This window comes from Peromyscus californicus, unplaced genomic scaffold, assembly GCF_007827085.1.
Source record: "Peromyscus californicus insignis strain IS unplaced genomic scaffold, ASM782708v3 Scaffold_4__1_contigs__length_199733344, whole genome shotgun sequence".
NCBI classification, from domain to species: Eukaryota; Metazoa; Chordata; class Mammalia; order Rodentia; family Cricetidae; genus Peromyscus; species Peromyscus californicus.
In genome coordinates, this window is record NW_026294562.1 from 43,364,264 (window position 1) to 43,388,783 (window position 24,520).

The 24,520-nt window shown below is 41.4% G+C and overlaps 1 protein-coding gene across 1 annotated transcript in view; it reads left to right on the forward strand.

The window, feature by feature from the left end:
* Nucleotides 1–22,993, forward strand: part of Rorb (RAR related orphan receptor B) — a 183,397-nt gene extending 160,404 nt beyond the window's left edge. Inside the window, exons 7-10 of the mRNA XM_052762239.1 lie at nucleotides 34–141; nucleotides 2,192–2,302; nucleotides 4,995–5,107; nucleotides 20,007–22,993. Coding sequence (XP_052618199.1) covers nucleotides 34–141; nucleotides 2,192–2,302; nucleotides 4,995–5,107; nucleotides 20,007–20,162 — 488 coding nt within the window. The 3' untranslated portion in view covers nucleotides 20,163–22,993. The remainder of the gene's footprint in view (nucleotides 1–33; nucleotides 142–2,191; nucleotides 2,303–4,994; nucleotides 5,108–20,006) is intronic.
* Nucleotides 22,994–24,520: the final 1,527 nt, after the last annotated feature.

Here is a 24,520-nt window from a genome sequence, read left to right on the forward strand (position 1 = left end):
CACATATGCATTTTGAATTCTTTTATCTCATAGGTTGCTTGGAAGTGGTTTTAGTGAGAATGTGCCGTGCCTTCAACCCATTAAACAACACTGTTCTGTTTGAAGGAAAATATGGAGGAATGCAAATGTTCAAAGCCTTAGGTAAGTTTCCCTTGGATGACAATACAGCTTTACTAAGTGTCATCAGCTTCCCCACTTAGACTGAAATAGCAAATGATATGCCTTGCTTCTTTGGTACAAGCTAGTATCTTGTTATTTGTTTGGCATTGGACCAGGTGAGTGTTCAGTATTTCATCTAACTCTCCAGTTCCTGTAATTTCAGTCCCTAATCAGAAAGGGAAAGAGAGAGCCATGAGCCCTGTTAAAACTAGCACAATTGAGGCCTTGTGGAAATAGAGTCTGATGCTAAATGAGTTAGGTCCTCTCTAGATCACTCTTTGTACAACCATTTTTTCTAGATTCTGGTTTACTGCTCTACAGAGCATATTATGTAGACCACTGGGAGTTTAATAGGAGTGACCTGTAAGTTTCTTAATTAAATTCATAATCATTAAGGAGAAATAACCATGTGTAATAACCACAACAGCCTGTTGCTGTACTTGTTTCTCATCCAGAGAAATGTGTATCTGCCTGTGAACTCTGAGTCTCTTGGAGCATACACAGTTGGCACTGACCTAGTCAGAGTGACCCCTAGACCATTCTGTGAGCCACACCAGCAGGATCAATCTTGGGAGGTGCTGAGTAGCCTCCTATCTAATTGTCAGGACGAGGCATGCATGAGAACATTAGCAAAGATGGGCCGATGCCAGGAAAGGTCTGAACAAGTGATGGGGCCACTTGTTCCATATCCACCCATGGACACCAAAGAAGCCACTGCCCTTTCACCCTTGTGCTGTTAGCTGATATGGCAGCCGCCAGCAAGCCCAGTGGGTTAGCACCATTCCCCTTCTACAGTTGATATGCATCCATGTCCTTTGCAAGGCTAGATTTTCAAGAAAGGAGGAAAAGCCTTGGCAAGCAGCTTCAGGATATTTCCAGCTTCATCAAATAAACATTTACAGAGATCAGCGCAGAGATACAATGCTATTTTGCCAAAATTCACAATGACTAAGAAACTGACCTGTGAGCCTTTTAATTAGACAATGAAAATCCATCTAATTTTGGGGGTGAAGGTCCATAAAATGAAACAAGCTCATTAGCATTGTGTAAGAAGCCTCAGTTTGAAGCCCCTGGACATCTCATGTTGCCAAGTTCGAGTGCCACTACCAATGACACTTCCTGAGCCCCGGTGTAGAATTTTCTAGGTTTTCTCTCAAAGCTGTGGATTTAGTCTAAAGGAGTCTCAAATCCCTTACTTAAAAACCTTTTCATTTTATTTTTTATGTTGGATGTTATAGTATATTTATGTCATTTTTTTTCTCTTCCCATTCCTCCATCCAAACCCTCCCATAAACCCCCTCCTTGCTCTCTTTCAAATGCATGACCTTTTTCATTGTTATTACAAGCATATATGTATAAGTACATACATACATATTTCTAAATATAACCTGCTCCATCTGTGTCACGTTACTTGTATGTCTGTTTTCAGGGCTAAGCATTTGGTATTTGACCAGTCTGCCTGCTCTCAGCCTTCCTTATTTGTCTACAGTTCTTTGTGTAGAGTTGAGGTCTCCTGGTCTTTCCCTCATCCACTTTAACATATCTTTTGCTGTCCTCGTTCAGCTCATTTCTAGGCAGTCATATTGGTGAAACTTTATGGGTGTGAGACAAAGGTTCTCCATGTCCCCAGGCTGACCTCAAACTTGCAATCCTCCTGCCTCATCATCTTGAATGCAGACATCCTACACATATGCCGTCAAATCCAGCTTACTTACAACTTCTGAGCTGGAATCATTTTCAGATTTGTAGGATTCAGGTTATGTGTTCCCAGCTGATGTGACACAGAGTACTCACTAGCTGGTATTTCACCCCCTCATCACTAAGACGATCTACAGTTACTCAGTAAAGGTGTTGCCCACTTTCCTCAATCTACCTTTAATATCGAATCACTTCATGTGACTGGGGACTTAAAATGCCCTGTCTAGGTGTCTAATATGCAAAACCTTGAGTATCTACTTGATAATGAGGTATTTCTTCCTGTGCCCCATTCCAAGTTCAAGTATTTCCATTTAAGATTTCTCCTTCCTTTTAGGTTCTGATGACCTGGTGAACGAAGCATTTGACTTTGCAAAGAATCTGTGTTCCTTGCAGCTGACTGAGGAGGAGATTGCTTTGTTCTCCTCTGCTGTTCTGATATCCCCAGGTAGGAAGGCGCGGGTCCCTTGCCTTCTTTTCAAACCTGCTTCACTATCTTTAACATCAATTACACCTACCCATGCCAAAGCGTTCAAGAAATAACTTTAAAGGGGCTGCATTTTCTCTAGGAATTGTTTGATACCTTTGGACAATGCAAAGGCAAGTAACTTCACGTTTATTAAAATGGCCAATTTTTCCCCTAAAACAAGAATGTCACATGTGGCAGGGATCACCCCAGATCCAGGTAAGCAAAATTGTTCCTCAACAAATAATAAAAAAAAATGAATTTATAATAGAACCCTGACTGAGCGGCTGGGTTCTATTTTGAGCTTAAGAATAAAGGAAATTTTTTTTAATGTAGAGTCCAATAGAGTGAAACTTACAGAAAACAGCTAAATGAAAGACCAAGTATAGGGACTTTAATTACCATTTTTAGACGTTTCTATCCACAACGCACTGCCATCATCTTTCAAGACAAATATCCTTAGCAGTATTAAGCATTTCCAAGGGGAAGGATAGCTGTGGAGCAGGGGCTTGCCTGGTGGAAGAGGAAGAATCTCAGACACAGATGCATGCCATCATTTTGTGTGATTCCAAAGCTGTAGTTCTCTCACTGATAAAATAAGGCAATAGACTCTACAGTGGGGGAGGGGGAGCAAAATACACCTTCTCTAGCTCTAAAATGCAGTAAAATACTAGACCGTTTTCCAAAGCTAAGATGTGACGTTTATGGATCAACTAAAATTGCAGCAATGTATGTACTTTAAAGTATATGGCCTGCTTGAAGTGTAATAATAAAGAGCTTAGTGATGTATAATCATATAATAATAATATGACAATAAATACGTGCTCCCTCTTTTCCCAGAGTCACTCAAGCAACTGTCTGTTAGATATATGGCATAACAGCTTGTTGTCAGCTCTCTACTGAAGGAAGAATATACCCCTTCCCATTTTTAAGATTAATTCTTTCTTCAATCCATTTCTTTCTGAGATCAACCTCTTTACTTACATCCTAACATTTTTCAGCAAGACTGGAAGTAATAGTTTTTACATAGTTATAATTCTATCATACCTTTGACATGTCATCCTGCTATAGTCACAAATAGGTGCCTCTGCACTTTCCTATCCCGAGGCTATCTTACTCACAATATGATCACTGACAGTCCAATCAAATCTTTAAAAAAATTGCTTCTGGTTTTTATTTGACCCTTTTCATCAAAAACTGAAAGGCCCAAAAGCACAAATACAGATATGGGAAGTGACAAAAGTCCCTTTTTAATACCAGATAATGTCCTCTCATGCCCTCATTGCATTTGATTGTCTGCACTGACATCTGCTCCATGAAAGATGGATTCTATAGATGCAGAAGACAGCCCCCTCCTCTGTTTCCTGCTCAATCAAAAGAAGAGCCTTACAAAGACTCCCTTCCTCTTTGGGCTTGTTTATGGAACACAGTAAACTCTTAGCAGCAAATGCTGAAGCCATGCCATCTTCAGCTTGAAAAAGCAGTGGAAATGACCATCCCAGGAGGCTAAGTTGGTATCCACGAGTTAGAAATCGACTGAACTGTTTAGCCTTTTTGAAAACTACAGATGTTGTCCTTATGCTCTAAAGAGTTTGGAAGCATTCTATTTGTCTTATTCTCTATGCCCAGTGTGGAGTCTTCCAGGCTTGGTAGCAGATCCACACTCCAAAGCTTTGCAATATCAAATACCCTGTTTGTCATCTTGGCATAGTAACAAGCTTAGAGGAGACGGAAGATAGATCTGTGTCCTCTCAGGTCAGACCCTACTCTTCCCCAGCCTTTTGACTTAATAGCTACTGTCTATTTACTCCCAAATAGCTTAAGGAAGGGAAAGGGGAACTTAATTTATTCTGATTGACAATTGTCACTGAAGTCCTTTGTGCTCACTTACGTAAGGGTATGCTTAACTCTTGGCTTGACTTGTCCTTGCCCTGTCTAGGATTACAGAATCAAGTTTCTCACCTGACCTGAACTATGTTCAGAAGGATCATGGCCAGGTGCTTTTCCATGAGTATTTGTTCACCATTTGGAGACTCCCAGAGTCTCTTGAGCAAACTGAGGCAATGATACTAGACTAGCTACACTTTGTCACTGTGGTGTGTAAAGCTTCCAAGCAGAAAAGAAGGAAAGAATGGAGATGGGAAGAGAAAGCTAGGAAAATGGAAATGCACGGGAGCAAGGAAAGGAAAAAGGAGGGATTAACCTACCTAAAATTTAATTTGGGACAGGAAAATCAGACTCAGAAGTTAGTTTCTGAAATTGATTGTGTGCTCTGTATGTTATAGTATGGTATCAGCTTTATACCCCATGAAGGGATAACTCAAGCTAAAGAAGGGGTTTGTGGTTGCTAACAGTATTCCTACACGGTTTCAAATCAGTTATTTCTGCTTGGAAAGAAAATCTAAGCATCGGCATGGAGGAAGGAGGAAACGCTGAAACAGTTACCAATACCAGGCAAAGAAAGACTTTCTTTGAACCAAATGGCTTTCCTGTGGAGCCGGCTTCACGGCATTATTGTTTATAAGCTATTTGTGTTTCATATAAATAATTACATATCTTCAAAAGCAACTTAAGGCTGAGATGAGATGGGTCCAAAACTCAGTGTTCATACATGTAGGGGATGAAGCAAAGCATGTGTGCCCTCTTCTTATGCTTTGGCTTTTCCCCTTGTCAGACCGAGCCTGGCTGATAGAACCAAGAAAAGTCCAGAAGCTTCAGGAAAAAATCTATTTTGCACTTCAACATGTGATTCAGAAGAATCACCTGGATGATGAAACCCTGGCAAAGGTAAGTCCTCAGCTCACAGGCCTGCTCTCTCCAAAAAGAGCCCTACAGGAACAAGGAGAAGTTCTCAGCAGCTTAGGCTGCACAAATGTAAACCCATGCTTTTTCAAAGGGAGATTGGTACCTTTTGAGACACAAGAAAAGAGTTGCTTTGTTTGAGGAGTTGTTTCGAGTTTTGGTTGGTTGGTTTGTTAGGCAGGGCCTAGCTGTCCCCCAGGCTGACCTTGAACTCATGACACCCACAAATACATACACACACACACACACACGCACACACACACACACACACACACACACACACACACACACACACACACACTCCCTGCCTCTGCTTCCCAAATGCTAAGGTTACAGTTGTATAGCACCATGCCTGGCTGGGAGAATTGCTTTCCTAGAGAAGGACCATATTGACAGATCAGAACCCAAGGCCTAGGGAGACAAAACAAAAGACCCACAGGTATGTCAATGTCCTCAGAGGAACAGATTCTTGAAGCAGGGAAGCAAGCCTTCAAATTTATCAGTGAAGAAAGAGAAGGCTGCACCACCATAGGAGCCAGGTCTGGGCCAAGCTAAGATCACTTAGATTCTTACTCAAAATTAGAAAGAGTCATCAAATGCTACATGTGACTTTCTGAAGACAGGAGTGGACTGCCATGTGAAGTAGCATGCCACTGTCAGGTTCTGCTAAATACTGTCTGGTGACCTCTTAGATGTGTCATAACAACAGTCCTACTCAGGGTGGAAGATTAGCCTGACGACTGTTAGGGTCCGAGAGAAGCCCCCAAGAAAGACCAACAGTCACGTATGCAATTTATCAAGAGCATTTATTGTTTCCAACAGTTGGGGTGGCAAATAGCAACCCCAAAGGGGGGTCACAAGCTCCTTTTAAGCAGAGTTAGGGGAATTCCAGAGAGGAGGGATTAATCTAGTGCTAATTGGTGGAGAAAAGATTAGTCTGGGAGTTGATTGGTGGGAGGCTGTAGTGGTTAGTGGCCCATTGTAGTTGATTGGTGGGGCGGGAGGGGGGGAGCTAGTGTCTAGGGGCTTTTTAAGGAGAGGGTATAGAAAGCTATCTTTAGCTAGCAGAAGTCTGGGGGACATCTGCTGAACCAGCAGGAACTCAGAGGTGCCTGCTGAGCCAGCTGGAGGCTGGGGGGCACCTGTTGATTGGTTGCTCCAAAGTTTGGTTTTCCTGAGAACTGCTTGCTCAGCTCCAGGCCGTTCTAGTGAACCAAAACTAAGGCCTGGTCCATGCCAGGGCTGCCAGAGGAGCCTATTAGGGTCCTGGCTTGGCCATCCAGTCCTTTCAACGATCTCTTATTTCCCCTTCTACTCTGATCTCTTCATATATGTCTGAAATAACTTGGGGGTTACTTAAACATGCTGACATAGTAGGGGTGAATGCATACAACCTGATACCCACTTCTTGTTTTAGCTTAATTAAGAATGATTATCTTTAAGGGGATTTGTGTGACAACTTTTCCTGTGGAGACACAACACACATGTCTACTTACCTCAGACTGAAAACCCACAAAGAACCACAGATACTACCAAAGTTCACCTTGGGGAACCAATGAGTTTTACGGGGTTACTTCCAGGAATATGAGTGAGGGGTTACTTACAGGAGACAGGACTCAAAAACTGCTGCATCATCAAAGCCCACCCTACCAGCTCACAAAAAGGTGGGAAGCTGGAGCACACTGCACAGCCTGCAGGCAGCTCAACAAAGAGAGTGTCCTTTCCAAGTGACTCTGATCTGAACCTCTTCCAGGCCGCTTGGCTGGTCTCTGCTTCTTCCAGGCAACTGGTCTGGTCTCTGGGTCATCTTTGCAGCCTAGCTCTTCTGAAAGTCTTCGCAGCTTAGCTCTGCTAGTCTCGGAGGGACTCTCAGCTTTTATTGCTTACTCTGCCAGGGAGAGGCCTAGGGAATCTTGTCAGTTTCAGGGACTTCCTGGAGCTATTGAGTTGTATACCTTCCTGCTTAAGGAACATCCCTTCAGGATGGAATGTTTCAGTCTCCAAGGAAACTGTTACACAACAGAGAAGTATTGAGAAAAGTTGTTTACCAAAGTAAAGTGATTACAGAAGGAAGAACTAATTGTCTGTGATTGACATTCAGCATTATTTTAAATCTTAAACTGATTTCTCAAGTACTAGAAATTTTTAGAGGATCAACATTATTTTATATTTTAATATATCTCTGGTTTCTTAAGAACTAAAATCCTCAGAAGGTAAGAAACTGGGAAATTCAACTTATTCTGGTTAAAGATAATAGGAATCCCACTCTTTATATTTTTGTCATTAAGCCTTCCCATTCTGCCCTTGGAGATTTTTGTTTTAAAAAAGGGAAGGGAAAAGACTATTTGGAGACATCATCAGATTTTACTTTACACATACTGAGAACTGCTATTAAAAAAAAAGCCTCCATGAGTTAAATATGCTTCTAAATTACAATAAAGTTTGTTAAAATTAACATATCACCAGGAAGAACATTTCCACACCACTTTACAGTGATACTTCCCTTTGACATAGCTTTTCCTAAGGGTAAGTTACTTGCTCTCTGTACCTCAGTTTAAAGCTTGAAACTACTGTGATCCTCTCTGGGCAAAAAAGGCAGCAATATAAATATCTGCATATAAGTCTATAATTGTACACTAGCTAGTATAAGAATATTCGGTGAATTAATGTACAAGGTGTTTCCTTTTGTCTTGGTACATTATCATGATACATAGTACTAGGTTTCATAAGGACATTTTCATACAAATATATAATGTACTTTGGCTATATTTCCTCTCCCCGTTATCCTCTCTAATCTCTCCAGAAACTTTCTTGCTTGTATTTTGGATCTCTCAAACGTTTTGGTCTCTACATTTACCTTCTAAAATTAAGGTCTTAAAGAAAACAGAGTTAAACAAAAGTTCTTGCTATTCTTCATAGGAAGGTTGTCTGTTTGCCTAAAAATGCTGCTCTCAACATCTGTACAAAAAGGATTAAATTTTAATGCTTCTGTACAGATGTGTTATAAGATTAAGTGTATTGCTCCTCTAAAAAGGTGAAATGCTTCTGCTTATATGCTTATTCTAATTTCTACATCCTGGCCTCCCAGTCTTGATTTGAACTATTTGAGGTTTTAGAAAACAGACACAAATTGGCAAATCTAATATACTTGATGGCAACAAAACAATCATAACATTGATTCTATAGATCAGCTTAAACCTGCTTTCTTCAGCTTTAACGAAAGAAAAATACACAATTCTATTCTTTTTAATAAAGAGATATTTTTAGAAGATTGAATCCTGGGAAGACTCTAGGAGAGGATTATTTCTTGTGTACCATTTCCTGGCACCGGATGAAGCATTAACTCCCAGAACTAATGTGTGTGTGTAAATGCTGGGTTCTTATTTGGACCATTCTTTATAATAACCATCACATTAATGAGATGCTATTTGCTAATGTGGAAAGACCAAAACACAGTGAAGAATAGATTCTCATTTGTTCCCATTGGTTCAGATACATAACTTCATTTCTCTGAGTTTCAAATCCATTGTCAAGTGTCAGAGTGCAGGAGTGAATCCATCTAGTTTTTGATTGCCTTAAAATTTTGAGGACACAGGTGCTATCATTGTTTAGGATTGTGTGTAAGTCAGCTTGCTGTCTGTATGACAAAAGACCCAACAGTAATAATGTATAAGAAGGGATGATTTGTTTGGGCCCATGGTTTTAGAGGTGTCAGTCCATTGTCACTACACTGTAATTTTGAGGCCTCTGGAGAGATAGAACACCATTGCAGGAGCACATGGTGGGGTGAAGTTGTTCATCTCATGGTGGCCAGATGCAAAGAACAAGTCAGGAAGAGAGAAGAGTCCCACTATCCTCCAAAAGGCCATATCTTCAGTTACTCAACTTCCTTTCTCTGTGCCACATTTGCTAAAAGGTCTCACTACCTCTCAACAACACCACAGGCTTGAGAACAAATATTTAACATATGTTCCTTTGAGGAACATTTAAGATCCAAGGAAAACCAACTCATCCAACAGAACTCCCCCAAAGGAAAAATTGTTGTTAAGCCCGAGAGAAAACCACTCCACCCCACTGTAGACTTTTACCATCTTTACAGAAACTTTCCTTATTCCTTCATGGTCACTTCTTAAATAACAATGGTCATTCTCAACATTTATTCTTTATATAACCCATGGCAAAATCTAAAGCTATTTCTGAGATAAGCCATACAAACCCTAAATGTTGTATTCAAGGGCAGAGGCTTAGGTTAAATCCCCACAGGATGGGATGGGACACCAGCATCTGTTATAATTTGAAAATAGAAATGTTTGTACCACTTGCCTGTTTGACCCTGAATAGGTGTAGATGATACAAGATAAAGGCACAGTGCAAATACAGTTGTTGAACTTCATCCTGAAAGAATGGACTCCAACATACTTTCAACACACCTTGAAATGAAAGTTTAGGCAGCAGTGCTTTATACTTTGAGACAAACTTCGATTTAGTGAGGATTTGAAAATTTAGGGGTTCCATATCCATTAACTACGAAGCTTCATCAGTTTTGTTTTGTTTTGTTTTTATCCATTTGGAAGGATACTTAAAGCAAAAAAAAAAATGTTGGAGAATAGATTTTCCTCTCCTCATAAGCATATTAATGTATACCTTATTTTTTAATAAATTATTACAGTTATAGGGCTGAGTTAGCCAAGAACCTCAAACATGGGTTTTAAACTCCCTGTATAACAGGCTGGAAGTATCACCAATGTCTCAGGGGTATTTCAAGGACTAAATTACATAATTCATAAGTATTCCATCTAGTCTATAAACGTATTTACCTTTAGGTAAGCTATTGTTTTATTAGGATAGTGTTGACAAAAGGAATTTTACTTCAATAGGAAAATTTACTTCAATAAGAAAAGGTCTATCCACCCTTCAGTGATGATTTCCAAACATCAAAGCCATATATTTGGAATCATCACTGAAGGGTGGATAGACAGAAGTGAATGATGGGGAAAGTGGAGGATGGGGTTCCATGTGGTGGGACAGTATGGAGGTAGGAAAGTAGAAGGTTTATTCATGCTATAAATTGTACTTAGATTGGGCAGGATCCTGAATTTGAGAAGCCAGGAAGTGAGATAACACTGGTCACTTTCATAAAAGCTTATGAAAAAATAAATAGACATATATATTTTTAAGCCCCATATGACTAGAGGAGGCAGCCCATCTGTTTCTGGGCTTCACTTTTCTTGTCTGGGAAACGAGTAGGCTGGACTGCCTGGTCTTTAAGTTCCCTTCAGTATAACATCCTTTGATGTCCAAAAGAAAAAAACAAAGGTTCCTCCAGACATCCCCTTTGCCCTCCACTGCTCAGTCCTGTGTGGTTATTTCAAGGACTCCCTGGATGTTCCCACTGTAATGGGGAAGAGAAGAGGGCGATTTTCGCCCCGTCTTACTAATTCAAACTGCTACTGTGTGCCATAATCATGTTGTTTGGAGTGGTCTCCTAGACCAAAGCTTACAGCATGCAGTGTTGATGGGGCATGTGTCCAGAGGTCAGCCTCTCCATCAGCTTTCCAGGGTATGTTTCAGCTCCTGATGTGGCGGGCATTGACCTGACTCATTAGGGGAGGTCTGCTTCCTAGGTGAGGATCTATGAGGTTCAGGGTCCAGTTGAGGACAGCAGACTGCTGAGCAGATGGAAGGAGATCAGTTGTAAATTCTGAACTGTGAAGACTGCTGTCACTTCAGACCTCTGACCTGTCATCCTTCTTCATTATAAATCCCTGAATCTTCCCTTCTTATTGCTCTGACCATAGGGGCAGAGGCAGAGAAGAAGGAGGGACCAGTCTGAGGTAGAGCATGCTGACAGTATATACACAATCAAAGACGAAGGCCAGAGCTGGGTATCTCACTCAATCTTGCCCTCAAGTCCATTTCCCACTTTTCCCCTCATGAAGTCTTGGGGTCCAGTCAATAGCTAGAAGGCACATCTGACATAGGCCTTCCCAATTCAGTCATTCCTTTCTGCCTCCTGGATTATTAAAGCCAAGAGATAACCATAGCTAATATTTATTTTTCCTAGAAATTCTGCAAGTAGAAATGCCTGGAGTTGTGTTCTTATCCTAAGTTGGAATGAGAAGTACAAGACCATCAAATTCTCTTATGTTTCTATTGGACATTGCTGATTTAGACTCTGAAGTGGACTCTCAGGTTCAGACATAAGGGAGATCAATGTCTTCTGCCCACCTAACACACAGCCTGTTATTCCTTTCTCTGTGTCTGAACATAATCTCTTACCTGGGTGAGAGATCTAAGCATTACTTTCCCCTTCCAAGTGAGACACTACAGCATGAAGCCCTAACTTTTCAGGAAGCAATGCATCATATTCATACAACATCACAGCCACCGCTTAACACTGCAGAAGAAATTCTCACATGGAAAGAATGTTCCTAAGTCATAGTAGTATTATTTACTTCACAAATGTTTATGATAGATCAAATATTCAATATATATGTATAGGAGATATAATATCACATGACATGGAGCATAAATCAAAGCACTGCTATGATTACAATTAAAAAACAATGAATGATCAAAATCACATGAGTGGTCAAGAGAATGAATAATTCAGAGTGGCTGAGATTTTGTTGTGTGCCACACTGTACTGATAGGTCCAGTTAGGTTGACTTTGAGTTTTCAAAGTTATACTCTTATTATCTTTCTTTATGAAAGAGAAAATTGAAAACCCAAGTGATCATATACCTCACCCAGAATGGACCAGTGTGTGAGCAAGAGTCAGAATTTAAACCTAAGCTACTACCAGCAGCTAAATAATTAATTTGTGGGTTCCCACTCCTAAATTCTTGATAAACTCAGAGGCACCCCCTCCAAAGGCTTCCACCTTCCCAAGAATCCTGTGATAAACTGAGCTTAGGAGAAGTTCTGCCAGCGGGCTCACTAACTTCTTAATTCCTTTGCCTATTTCTAGTATAAGATAAGAAAACTAATTCTTGAACATAAGAACCTTGTCTTTCTATTATAGGAATATAAGTTACTAGAGAAAAACTTGAAAGATAGGAATCTTAAGCCTATTTTACATGCTGGTGTTTGAAATCTTACTTATATCATCCCTGGCCACTCTCAGCTGAGTGCTGATGTATCCTCTCATGAGGACCAGGTATGAGCAAGACCGTTGTGAAATGAGCATAGAAGAAACAACCATTTGGCCCATAGAGTCCATGTTTTACCACATGGACTGAATAATACTGAAGGAGCCAGGGAAACTAGAAAGCCATTCACGCTGTTTTTCCTTGCATTCTCCATGGGGTCAGAAACAGGCACTGCTCTGGCTAATGACAGAATGCTGAGGCCTTGTGTCTGTAGTCTTTCCAAGCGTGTAATTTTAGTGTGGTCTGAGACTCCCTAGATGGGTAACTAGAGAATAGGGGTCAAGTTCACCTGAAATAAGCAGTCGGTACTATCAGAAAATAAGACATCCCTGCCCAGATGTTGTGGCTCGTGTCTTCGGTCTCACTGTTCTCTTTTCTATTTGGCTAGGAATTTGTTCTGCTGTTTTAAATGTCTGTATTTTTTTCAAATGTCTTGTATCACTCAGTGAATATCACAATGTAACATACCTATGTCACCACATCTGGGGCATCCCTGAAGCTCCCCTCAGGCTTCTACACAGCTGTAAATACATAGCAGAACAGTGCAAGAACAGGCAGAATTACATAAAACACCTTAACAGAGTCCCCAAGTTTTAAATTTCAAATCTATCCTCATGGAACACAGCTCTCTCCTGGGGTAGCTTGCCACTTCAACCTGCATTTGTTATGAATACAGGAGCCAGGAGAGCATGGAAAACAGTGTGTGGCAGAACTCCTAGATGAGACCAGACTGTGTCAGTCTATTGTGGCTGCTTACAGTGGACCAGCAGACGCTGTAAGGCCAGCACCACAAGATTCCAAGCGCTGTCCATCAGATTAAGCACCTGTAAAGCAGAAGAGCTCAGTAGGTGACTCTTCACTCCTCAAGTTGCAGGTTCGTTGGGGTGCTTTAGTTACAAGTAATGTGAGTCAAGTTCAACTGAGCTAAAAAATAAAATGAAATGGGATGAAGCAGTAGAAAGGTATGGTAGAATCTAAAGTTTAAAAAAAAAAAAAAAAGCAGTTCCCACCCATGAAGATACTGGAATTGGGAAGCCTTAAGATTTTCCAACTTACGTTTATCCGTCTTGAGATACCTAGTTCATTTTTCTGTGTGTGTGTCTGTCTCTGTCTCTCTGTCTCTCAGTCTCTGTCTCTCTCTGTTTCCGTCTCTCTCTGTGTGTTTCTCTCTCTCTCTCTCTCTCTCTCTCTCTCCCTCTCTCTCTCTCTTTCTCCAATGCTCTTCAGTTCCTGGTCCTCATGGGGAGATACACTGAGCTCCTTAAGTTACTTGTAGTCTTGGCTACATTTAGAAAGTACCTTGGGGCTATCAGTCTGATTCCAAATCCCAGTCCCAGCTGAGACAAATGCCTGCTTCCAATGTCACCCCCAATGGCCAGGTGGAAAGAATATGTGCCACAACATGGATGTCAAGAATGGGCAGAGGAGAGGAAGGGAAGAGTTTTATGACATGGAAAAGGAATCTCAAGCTCCATATTATTTTTAATCCAAATGCCTAGGTCTGGTTACACAAAAATCAAAAAAGAAATGTGAAGCTGGGCAGGTGACATGGATGCATTCAGCCTCTCCCTCTGCTACTTTGATCAAACCATTGCTGGCTTCCTGTGTCAGGATGGACAACATCCTGATGGCTAGTTTTACCCTCTGCTTGTCCCATTTCCCCAACGTCAAATGTTCTACTTTTAAAAATGTGAATTCTTTCATAAAACTACTCTCTGGAGAGAAGCATAGGATTGTTATCTCTTCTCAGATAGCTGCTTTCTCTTCTTGTAGATCACTGTAGACATAAGCTACAGCTTCCTTCTTATAAGAAACACTTGCCATAAAAAAAAAAGAATGTGAGATGCCCTTTTATAGATCCTCCATCTAATTTAGCAATGGAGATTATTTGGATGTGAAGGAATTTCATGATGATTTCAAATTGACTACCCCCTCCATCTCCAAGTGCTTCTGGATCACCTCCCCAGCTGTTTAAAAAGTTGTTGAACCATTAACTGCTGCTGAGGCTGCTCTGAGCTCCCTTTGAAATGGGGGTCCCCAGCTGCAGTACATAATATTAATGAGCAATAAGTGCCTGCCTGCTGCTTCCTCCACTGGGTCCTTCTGGGCGCTGCCAAGTGCTTGTCACTGTCTCTGCATGGCCTCCTGGCCTATGGCTCCTGCAGAGTGGTGATGCCACACCAACACTCCCATCCCATCCCTGATGGGATGTCTCAGCCAGCCTCTTCTGCGGCGATAGAGTTTGACGAAGCTCTCTAGCTTTTTCAGTGTTATTTGCTGAGAGTGTTTGTTAGCTAGTCAGCCCATTCTGCAGACGAACAATAGAAAATGGATTTGAATCCCATACAAGAGACAGAACGGAATATGAGCCAGGCTCTACCGAGACCTGAATTTTTAGCAGAAAGAGGAAAAGAGTCAACTTTCTCCAAAACCAGACGTATAGTTCCCTACCTCTAGTCAAATGAGAAGCCATCAAGGGTCCAGTCCTGCTCATGTGCTTTCAATTTCCCAGATGGTCCATCCATAACAGAAACAGCAAAGGCTGGAAGAACCATGGCACTGGGATCTAGTCTACAATCAGTCAATGAGCAATTTTATTGCCACAAGAAAATGAAAAAAAACATGATTTTGCACACTCATTCCAGCAAAAACAAATGGCTAGTTTTCCCATGAAATAACATGCAGTGTGTTCAGACTTGGATTTTGGTGCTTAGCTACAGACTAAATTGGGTCTCTGCTGCTCATATCTATGTCTGAAGAGCATGGCCTTACCCCTTTCACTCCTTGAAGGAAGAGCTATATGGAACTGAAACAGCTTAGCTTTCATTGTCTACTCGACTGGATTAAGAATCACCACACTATGTCTGTGAGGGCACTTCCAGAGGGGGCTAACTGAGGGAGAAATAGCCATCCTGAATGTTCTGGAGATGTCTAGTTACTTTTCTATTGCTATGAACAGACACCGTGACCAAGGCAACTTATTTTTTAAAAAAGCATCTAACAGGGGGCTTGCTTACAGTTTCAGAGGGTGAGTCTATGGTCATCATGGCAAGGAGTTAGTCTGGCAGCAGATAGGCAGTCATGGCTCTGGAGCAGTAGCTGAGAGTTTACATGTATATCCAAAAGTTGGAGGCAAAGAAAGAAGCAGGACCGGGCATGGGCTTTTAAAAGCTTGAAGCCCACCCCAAGTGACACACCTCTTCCAACAAGACCACACCTCCTAATCCTTCCCAAAACAGTTCTACCAACTAGAGACTAAGCATTCAAATATCTGAGCCTTTGGGGGCAATTCTCATTTGCACCATCACAGGGTACCTGCTGAGGGTCTAGTCAAAATAAGTAAAGCCAGTTGCATTCTAATAACACACACACACACACACACACACACACACACACACACACACACACACACACATACTTCTAGCTGCCTGCCTTGATAAAATTCCCTCTGTCCCACTCTCACTCCCTCAGTGCCATGATGACCTGACGCTTCTGAAACTGTGACTCAAAATGAAAATCCTGCACATGACGTTGTTCTCTGGTGTTTTGGTTGCAATGACTAGAAAGTAACTAATACAATAGCCATCATGTGTGTCGTCAGCAGACGGCAGGCAGCACTATAAAACCATGTGTATTGACTCATTAAATCCTCCCAACCTCCCTCTGAAGCAGGAAATGTTACAGTCACCATCTGTGCTGGCTAGTTTTTATGTCAGCTTGACACAGACTAGAGTCATTTTGGAAGTGGGAACCTCAATTGAGAAAATGTCCCCACCAGATTGGCCTGTGATCAAGCCTGTGGAACATTTTCTTGATTGATGATTGATGTGGGTGGGCCAATCTGACAAGGAGTAGGTGGTCCTAAATGGTATAAGAAAGCAGGCTGAGCAAGCTACTAGGAGCAAACCAGTAAGCAGCACTCCTCCATGGCTTCTGCTTCAGTTCCTGCCTCCAGGTTTTTGCCGAGTCCCTGACCTGGCTTCCCTCAGTGATGGACTAATAAGTTGTAAGCTGAAATAAACTCTTTCCTCCCCAAGATGCTTTTGGTCATGGTGTTTTATCATAGCCACAGGAACCCTAACACAACATCTGACTAATAAGGAAGTTGAGTTAAGCAACTTAGCCAAGATTGTATGAGTGGCAGTACTAGGATTTCAAAATAGCCTGATTCTAAAGCCCTGTATCCATTATTCTCTCTATGTAATGCTTATATGTCACCAAGGACTCCTAACTTGTCCCTCATCATATAATAGAAGGAGCAAATACAGTCTTCCCTCTGTAGACATGAAAATGTCTTTGTCACCTGAAAGTACCTACTTGACACTTGAGGAATAGGACCAATTCAGAGAGAATACAGAATTTACTTGTCAATTTTTTAAAAGTTTTTTTTCTCCCCACAAAATCTGAGCCTCCAAGGCACTGTTTCTCAGAGCCTATTCCACGGGCTTGTGACATGAGTGTTCACAGGGGATGTTTACTTCAAGCATGGAATCTGACATACTGGAACTGAATCCCTGGGAGAGGGTCCTGGCAATCTGCACTTTGAAGAAGCCCTCCAGTGATTCTTATCACACTAAAGATTGGCAGTCATTTCACAGTTGCATCTGGAAGTTTCGGCAGCACTGCAGATCATCAATTCAACAGCACATGATTATAGGAGGCTTTCAGAGCTTCTCTGCACTCAATAACTATTTCAGGGAGCACTGTAATGTGCAGGAAGTGTTTCTAAATTGTTGTAGTTTCCTTCTGTGTGAGGCAGCTGGTTAAGAAAGCTTCAATAATTTCCCAAGGGCTCCAGTTAAGTGGACACTTACAAACTGTTTACATATAAAAATATACAAAAGACACCTTTGTACCCCAGACTCAAAGTGAGTCTTTCAGAATGGTATTCTGGTCATCTTTATGTTTAAAGCCGAAGACTGTGACATGGACCATAAGAGCTGCCATATTCTGGCTGTGCACATCTCTCAACCATCATTAACCCCAAATCCATGTTCCCCTTGCCTCAGTAAACCGAAGCTGCCTTCAGCACACTACATGGCCAGTGTCTTTGCCCCTGATCCAGTATCTTTTTGTGCCCAAGTGCCTGCACAATTCCCACTCTTCCTTCCCTGCTCGGATTTGCTGCCACATCTTAGGGAAGGCTTGTTACAAGAAGTTAGGACATCCAAATATCTACCACTTCTTGGCTACCACCCATCCACTCTGACCACAGCCTTTCTCTCTGTGCTAGTCAGTGTGGTCACTTAATCTCCAGTTGTCTTAGCAAGTACATTATGGGCAAAATCCATAACAGTTTTGTGCATTCCAGTGTCTAGGGAAGCCTTGATATAAAATAAGCATGCAGTTAATTTTTGTAAAGTATCTTGAATGAAAGGAATGTAGTTCATACTGTTGAAGATAAAGTCTTGATTCTCAGTCTGAAGTCTGACATGGACTACAAAGATTCTACCTTTTTTCATTCCTAGCCTTTCTTCAGACAGCAGCAGAAATGGCTAGGTTGCAGAGCCAGAAGCCTCAAACATCTTTGAATGTTTGAAGCCTCACATCATAAAGATGTGTCTAGAGCCCTTTAGTGTGTCAGCAGCTCGATTCCTAAAACTAGCTTTACATTTCTCATGGAATCATTACAGAATAATTAGTGGTTAAAAGGAAAGTTAGTGGAAGAGGGGAAAATTGACCTGTCCCACGGGCCAGGTTATTGGGGAGACCCGAGGAGGCACCTCCTGAAAGATCAATGGGGGCGAGAGAGAAAGGAGACCAGGCGCATAAGGGAAGACAGAGTCAGTCTGAGTCGCGTCAAGGTCTCGTTTATTGACTGGGTATTGAGGTTTATAAGCAGGGCTTCAGGCAGGGAGGGGGAGCAGAGGAAGCAAAAGGAGAGAAGAATGGAAAATTCCTAAGGAAGGGTGAGGTCGCTTTGGTCCCAGGCCCCTGCAGCTGGCTGATTAGCACGTACTCCAGGAAGTTGTACAGCCCGCGGTTAGGCCAGGAACCTGTTTTTTGCAAGGTTTGATAAAGTAAGGAAGGTCACACAAAATTCAAGACACAGCTGTCCGGAGTCGGTCTCCAACAGAAATTTCTGATTTTGAAGAACCACAAGGTGATTGTTTGCTGTTCCACTTCAGAGGCTGAAATGTGTTCTTATTGGTGAGAGAGGAATGTGGGGAGCCCACCAGGTCATCACATGGGTTTGCTTAACTATATTTTATCATCATCACTTTGCAGTCCATCTTCAAACAGCTCTGTGAACTGCCACACTTACCTTTAGTAAGAGTGTTCCCTGTAGAAGAGTTTATCTCAATCCTAAGAGTAATATTGTCGTATGAACATATGCTTAAGTTAATTTGATACTAAAGGATGATTGTAAGCATGTTTAACAACAGAAATGTTCATCTCCTAAGACTTTTGTAGCATGCAGCACAATGGGGAATCATTTAAATTATCATCAAACATTGTTTTCTTACTTAACTCAAAGAAATATACTTTAATATGTAATTATGTTTGTATATAATATAATGATTTTTATATACATATACATGTTAGCTGTCGATATAGCTCTATGATAGAGCACCCACCTGACATGCACAAGAGTTTGGTTCCATCGTTAATGCAAGAAAAAGGAGGAAGAGGAGCAGGAGGAAGGGAAGAGGAGACTTAATCAAAGCCTGGTGATTACAGGCTAGTCTTCCACTTGTTTGTGAAATACTTCCCTAAGGACATCAAAGCCAGTACCTCTCAGACTTTTTTGAGTAGTCTCAGACTTTTTTGAGTAAACGTAGTCTCATTTTCTGGATCAGAGTCAAAAAAAGGTTAGGGAGACACAGGTAGATTCAGTGAGTCTGACTTCCAAGAATTGTGGATAGTCATGGGTCACACGTTAAACAAATTTTGTAATTAGTGTACAAAATAATGAACTTCATTATGACACCGTCATGCGTACACAGCATGTACTTCACTCCTATCCCTGCCCACTTCCCTCTCTATTTCCCCTGCTCCCCTCCTGCTGACTCCCATCCCTCCCTCCCCACAGTCTCCTCTGCCTGTGTGTTATAACCTCATACTGAGTTCCTTTCCTTTCCTAATATTGTCATCCTTCAAAGCTTAGAAATCTAATATTCATGTCCTAGAAGTCTGTAGGAAATGACAGGTAATGATACTATTAGCTAACAATTACATTTCACACCTGCAGATTCCTGAACACTTTCATATCCATTTCCTCACTCAGGCCACATAACTCAAAGAGAAAGATGGGATTAACAAGCCCATTTTACAAGTGAAAAGACTGAGCCACAAAGTGCCTCAGAGTCACACTGTCTCACTGTCCTTGACTGTGAGGAAGCAGGATTCCTATTCAGATGGCTTGCCTGCTCAGCACCCACTCATGCTTACTAAACAAGAACGCCTCCTGTGCATATTTTATTCAGAACAATGAGCCAGGAGCCTTAGCCCTCCTTCCTTGCTTGCTTGCTTTCTCTCTCTCTCTCTCTCTCTCTCTCTCTCTCTCTCTCTCTCTCTCTCTCTCTCTCTCTCTCTCTCTTTTTCCTTAGACCATGGGATGAGGAATGTTTTTGTTTTCTTTTCAAGGGAAGCTGAAAGTGAGCCTTCTTTCTTTCCAAACCTCTTTTTTCAAAGCCATTTACCTTTATCTGGGTCCCCGAAAGACACTAATTCACAGGACAGTCCACTAATGAGCTTTCCTCTTTGTCTCCCTCTGTCTCTGTGTTCTGCAGTTAATAGCCAAGATACCAACTATCACGGCAGTCTGCAACTTGCATGGGGAGAAGCTGCAGGTCTTTAAGCAGTCTCATCCAGACATAGTGAATACACTGTTTCCTCCATTGTACAAGGAGCTCTTTAATCCTGACTGTGCTGCGGTCTGCAAATGAAGGGGATGAGAACTCTCAGAGTCATGGAATGCATCGCCGTTAAGACAAAAGCAATGTGTTCATGGAGACTTAAGGAAAATGTCACTACTGCAACATTAGGAATGTCCTGCACTTAATAGAATTATTTTTCACCGCTACAGTTTGAAGAATGTAAATATGCACCTGAGTGGGGCTCTTTGGTTTGTTTGTTTGTTTGTTTTTGAAATGATCATAAATATACAAATATAGGACACTGGGTGTTATCTTTTTTAATTTTATTCGGGTATGTTTTGGAGACAACTGTTTATAGAATTTTACTGTAGATATATACAAGAACAGAGCCGTTCTTTACATGATTACTTTTCCTGTTGATTGTTCAAATATAATTTAAGAAAATCCCCTTACTAAGCTTACCTATTTCTATGTTTTTAGATAGTTGATGCATGTGGAAATTTGTAACTGTCTTGGAAAGTACTGTGCATGTATGTAATGAATATATAATATGTAAGAGTATTATATATGACTATTACGTATTCATGCACTGTGGCTTCAAATACCATGCCCACGGGCAATGGAGGTTCCGTCAGGCTCTCTCATGTGATTTACTTTCTGTTATATGTTACTTTTATGTTAGACAATCAGGGTTTTCTTTTCCAGCCAGAGTTTTCATCCACACCTAACAACAGGATAGTGCCCATTCTGAAGCAAGTCTACAAAGGAATCTGTGTAACGTATAGCTGCTTTCTAAAAGCTCCATTTCTATCAGTAACTTCAAAGCCCTATCAAGATGGCATATGGGGTGGGGGGTGGGGAGGGTTTGAAGCCATCTTCCTGTTTCACAAACCAGGCTGTAAACCCGACAATAATATTTCCTATTTTTCACCAGAATACAAAATATTGGGGTTTTCCCCCCCCCCTTTGGATTCAGATTCCCAATTGTAAAAGAAATTTGACTTTGATGCTTATTTCTTTAAAAAAAAAAAAGGGAAAAATCAGTCTATAGATTATGACTACCATCAATGTTTTTAGAAATATTTGACTAGAAGTATAAAACAAGGTCCCAGTGCCATTTTGGACAGACATTTTCTAATCATTTTTTCCCAAAGAACTGAAAGAAATAGAATATACAAAGTAAAGGAGTCAGTCATTAAATTCAAACTCATTACAATTTGTTAGAAAACAGGCTAATAGAAAGGAGAAAGCCATCTAGAGCCTGGGGCCTCCAATTTTTTCAGCTTCAAAATGCTGTATTATAAAAATAGAGCAAAAATTCAAAAGATTAGAAAAAATTAAATGTTTTGTCTACGAGACTGATGTATCCCAAAGCCAAAATTCTTTCCTATACAGATTTAAATGACATCCTCTATCCATATTGGTCATTTTGTAACCACTTAAAAGAACAGAATGTAAGGGTGACCTATACAGGCTCTTCACCCTAATTCCTATGAAATTAAGCACGAGAAAAGCATGAGCTTGCAGCCAATAGTTTTTCCAGTTTCTGTAAGGCCTAGGCCTTTAGTATGACCTAGTCCAAACTAAGATTTTCAAAGAAGCAGCTAGGGGATACATTTGCGTATAAGACATCAAAAGCTATGTTGTACTGTAAGTGTAGCATAGCCCCTAGCTTATAAAAACCTGCCCCTTTCTCCTTACACACACACACACACACACACACACACACACACACACACACACACACACACGTTTGTAAATCTTCATTAATAGAAACTTTGGGGGGGGGGTTGTTTGTTTATTTGCTTGTTTGTTTTAAATCTCTTACATTCTCCTGAAGTTCTTGGTTGAGAGTCATCTCCAAAATTTCCCAGAACTCTGGTGGATGATCAAAATAGTCCTGTTAGTCTTTCCTTTCAGAAAACGGGCTTTTCTCACCTCATGATTGATGAATTCCAAGCCATTGGGGGAAAACAAAAAGGCTTTAAAATAATGAATCTCTTTTTCAACCACTGTTATATTCAATTAATTTAACTACATTGAACCAAATTACCTTTGGTTCTGAGAAGACAGCTGTAGACTGCTTATTATGCTGCTACAGGGACTCGGTTCTTTTTGGTCTAAATGTCACTCCTGCTAGCTCTTTGTATAAAGAATTAATTCCAAGAGTCATATTTCCTTCTAATGGAAAGATACTTTTCTGATTGCTAGGAAAACAGGGTAATGGAAGGCACTCAATTAAACCAAGCTGCTTCCAAATGCGATGTATGTTTTATGATTGGCTTGCAATAGGCAATGCTTACTGTGTCTACTTGGCGGTCCCCTTTGAGCTTTGAACTCATGTCAAACTTTGTTTTCATTGTTCTGTTGGCTCAGTGTTTCCCATTGTCAGCCCGTAAATCCCGCTCGGCTGCAAAGGGAATTGTTTGTTGTCTCCAGTTTACCTTAGAGGATTTACATCGGCCTCATCGATGAAGTGGCGGAGAATTTTTTTCCTCCTTTGCTCCACAGGTGGTGTAGGAAAAAGACTGTTCCCCACATTTGCCTCGGGGGGGGGGGGGGGGGGGGGGGGGGGGGGGATATTGGTGTTGAAACTGTGTCATTTCCACTAGTGCTGGCATTTCCCTGGGACAGTGTGAACCTTTTGAAGCAAAGGGACAGGAGTCAGCTAGGAACTGAGTCAGAACCATACAGTGGTGAGCAGTACAGGCACAACCTACTTTCCAGCCAGAGGAGAGAGCTCCAGTTTTGGCTGCAGTTGCCAACTTTTCCCTTAAAAGAGAATCAAGTCATGTTTTTAATGGTTAAGAAAGCCTTTAAACACTGCCCTTTGAACATCTCAGTGACTACAGGAAATTTCAGTAGGAAAAGAAAAAAAAAAAAAAACTCCCTTTACCACACACAGTCTCAGCATGCTGTTCCTTCTCCTGAGAACTGGCCAATGTTCAAAATGTGGTAGGATGAGCTATGCGCTGGAAGAAGGATCTGGGGTCTGTAGTCTCCTTCATGCCTCAAGGATGACAATCACTGCTGGATGCAGATGTTGCACTGAATCTGCTCAGGGATGCTTCATTAACAAAATATTCATCGAGAAGGGGGAAGGGATAAACAGAAAGACTACAATAAAACCTAAGTGTCAGAAGTGAGAGACCCTCTCTTAACAGGCCTCGGCCCAGCCACAGTGGCTTCGTGTCAGAAAATGAATGAACTGCTTTTCTTCTTGGGACCTGCCTGAAAGTTCTACACAAGTAAACACGTTAGTTTCATTCTCTGAAATGAGCAAAGAACAAAACAACCAGGCTGCCACACTTATCTCCCAGTTACTCCAGGCTTCCTGTGTAAGTTGTTAGCAAAAGAAATGCAGGGATGGAACTGTCAGTGGACAGAGCTGACAGCCTGTGTGAATGACAGCTCCAGTGCATCTGTACTCTGGAGAAAGAAAGGCAAAGTTTGGAAGGAAAGTGAGAGATTTCAAATCTGGGTTGACAGTTACGAATGGCCATGCTGTCTGTGACTTGGCCTATCTTGGTGTCAGTTTTTCTGGGGCTCTTTTGTTCCCAGATTAAACGTTGAAGGTCAGGAGATACTTTCCAAGCACACTTTTTGCATTTTCTTTTTCTTAATACTTTCTTCAGGGCTCTGGGCTAAAGTACCTCTAAGTAAAAAGCAGAGACCACTGTGGTCTTCGGTGATTCGATTCCTTTGGCAGTAGCTGGGAGACTCTAGATTGTACCCCACTGGATGTTAACAAGAGGCAACGGGGGACATCAGTGCATTTCCATCATGGCTGCCTTCTCCAGCAGGTTACTTTCCAGCAGTCAGGCTGAACTATTTGGAGGAAGCCTTGAAGATGCATAGCCAGCTCCCACGGCCTCATTATAATGCTGTGCCTAAGAGACTCAAATGCTAAAATAACTCTTAGGGCCCGTGGACAGCCAAAAATGTTCCTGTTTTGTTGTTTATTTGTTTTTGTTTTCTTCCTTTTTTTTTTTTTTCAAAAACACCAGAAGCAAGTAACGTCAGCGCCATTCCACACCCTTACTTTCTCCTTATTCCAGAAGCAGGACAGTTTTGGCTGCTGTCCAAATCATTTTTCCTGGCTCTTTTTTTTTTTTTTTTTCCTGCATTAACTCTTGTTTCTAGTGAAATTACCACAAAGGGCAGTAGGTTCAGGCAAGGATGTCTCTGCTCTTCTGACAAGCACCGAATGGTAGATAGAGCTTTTATGTATGCACCTGAGGGAAATGTCTGCAGAGTCCCCTTATAAAGAGGAGGGAAATGCCACCAAGATAAAGTGCTATTTGATGCTCTATATGCAACTGCTGGTCCACACATAGCCCGAGGAAAGGCCTGGTGTGGGGAGCTTTGGGGTCTTTTGGAAACGGGCTGATAACCCTTTTTTCTTTTTGAGAGGAGTATGTTTCAGA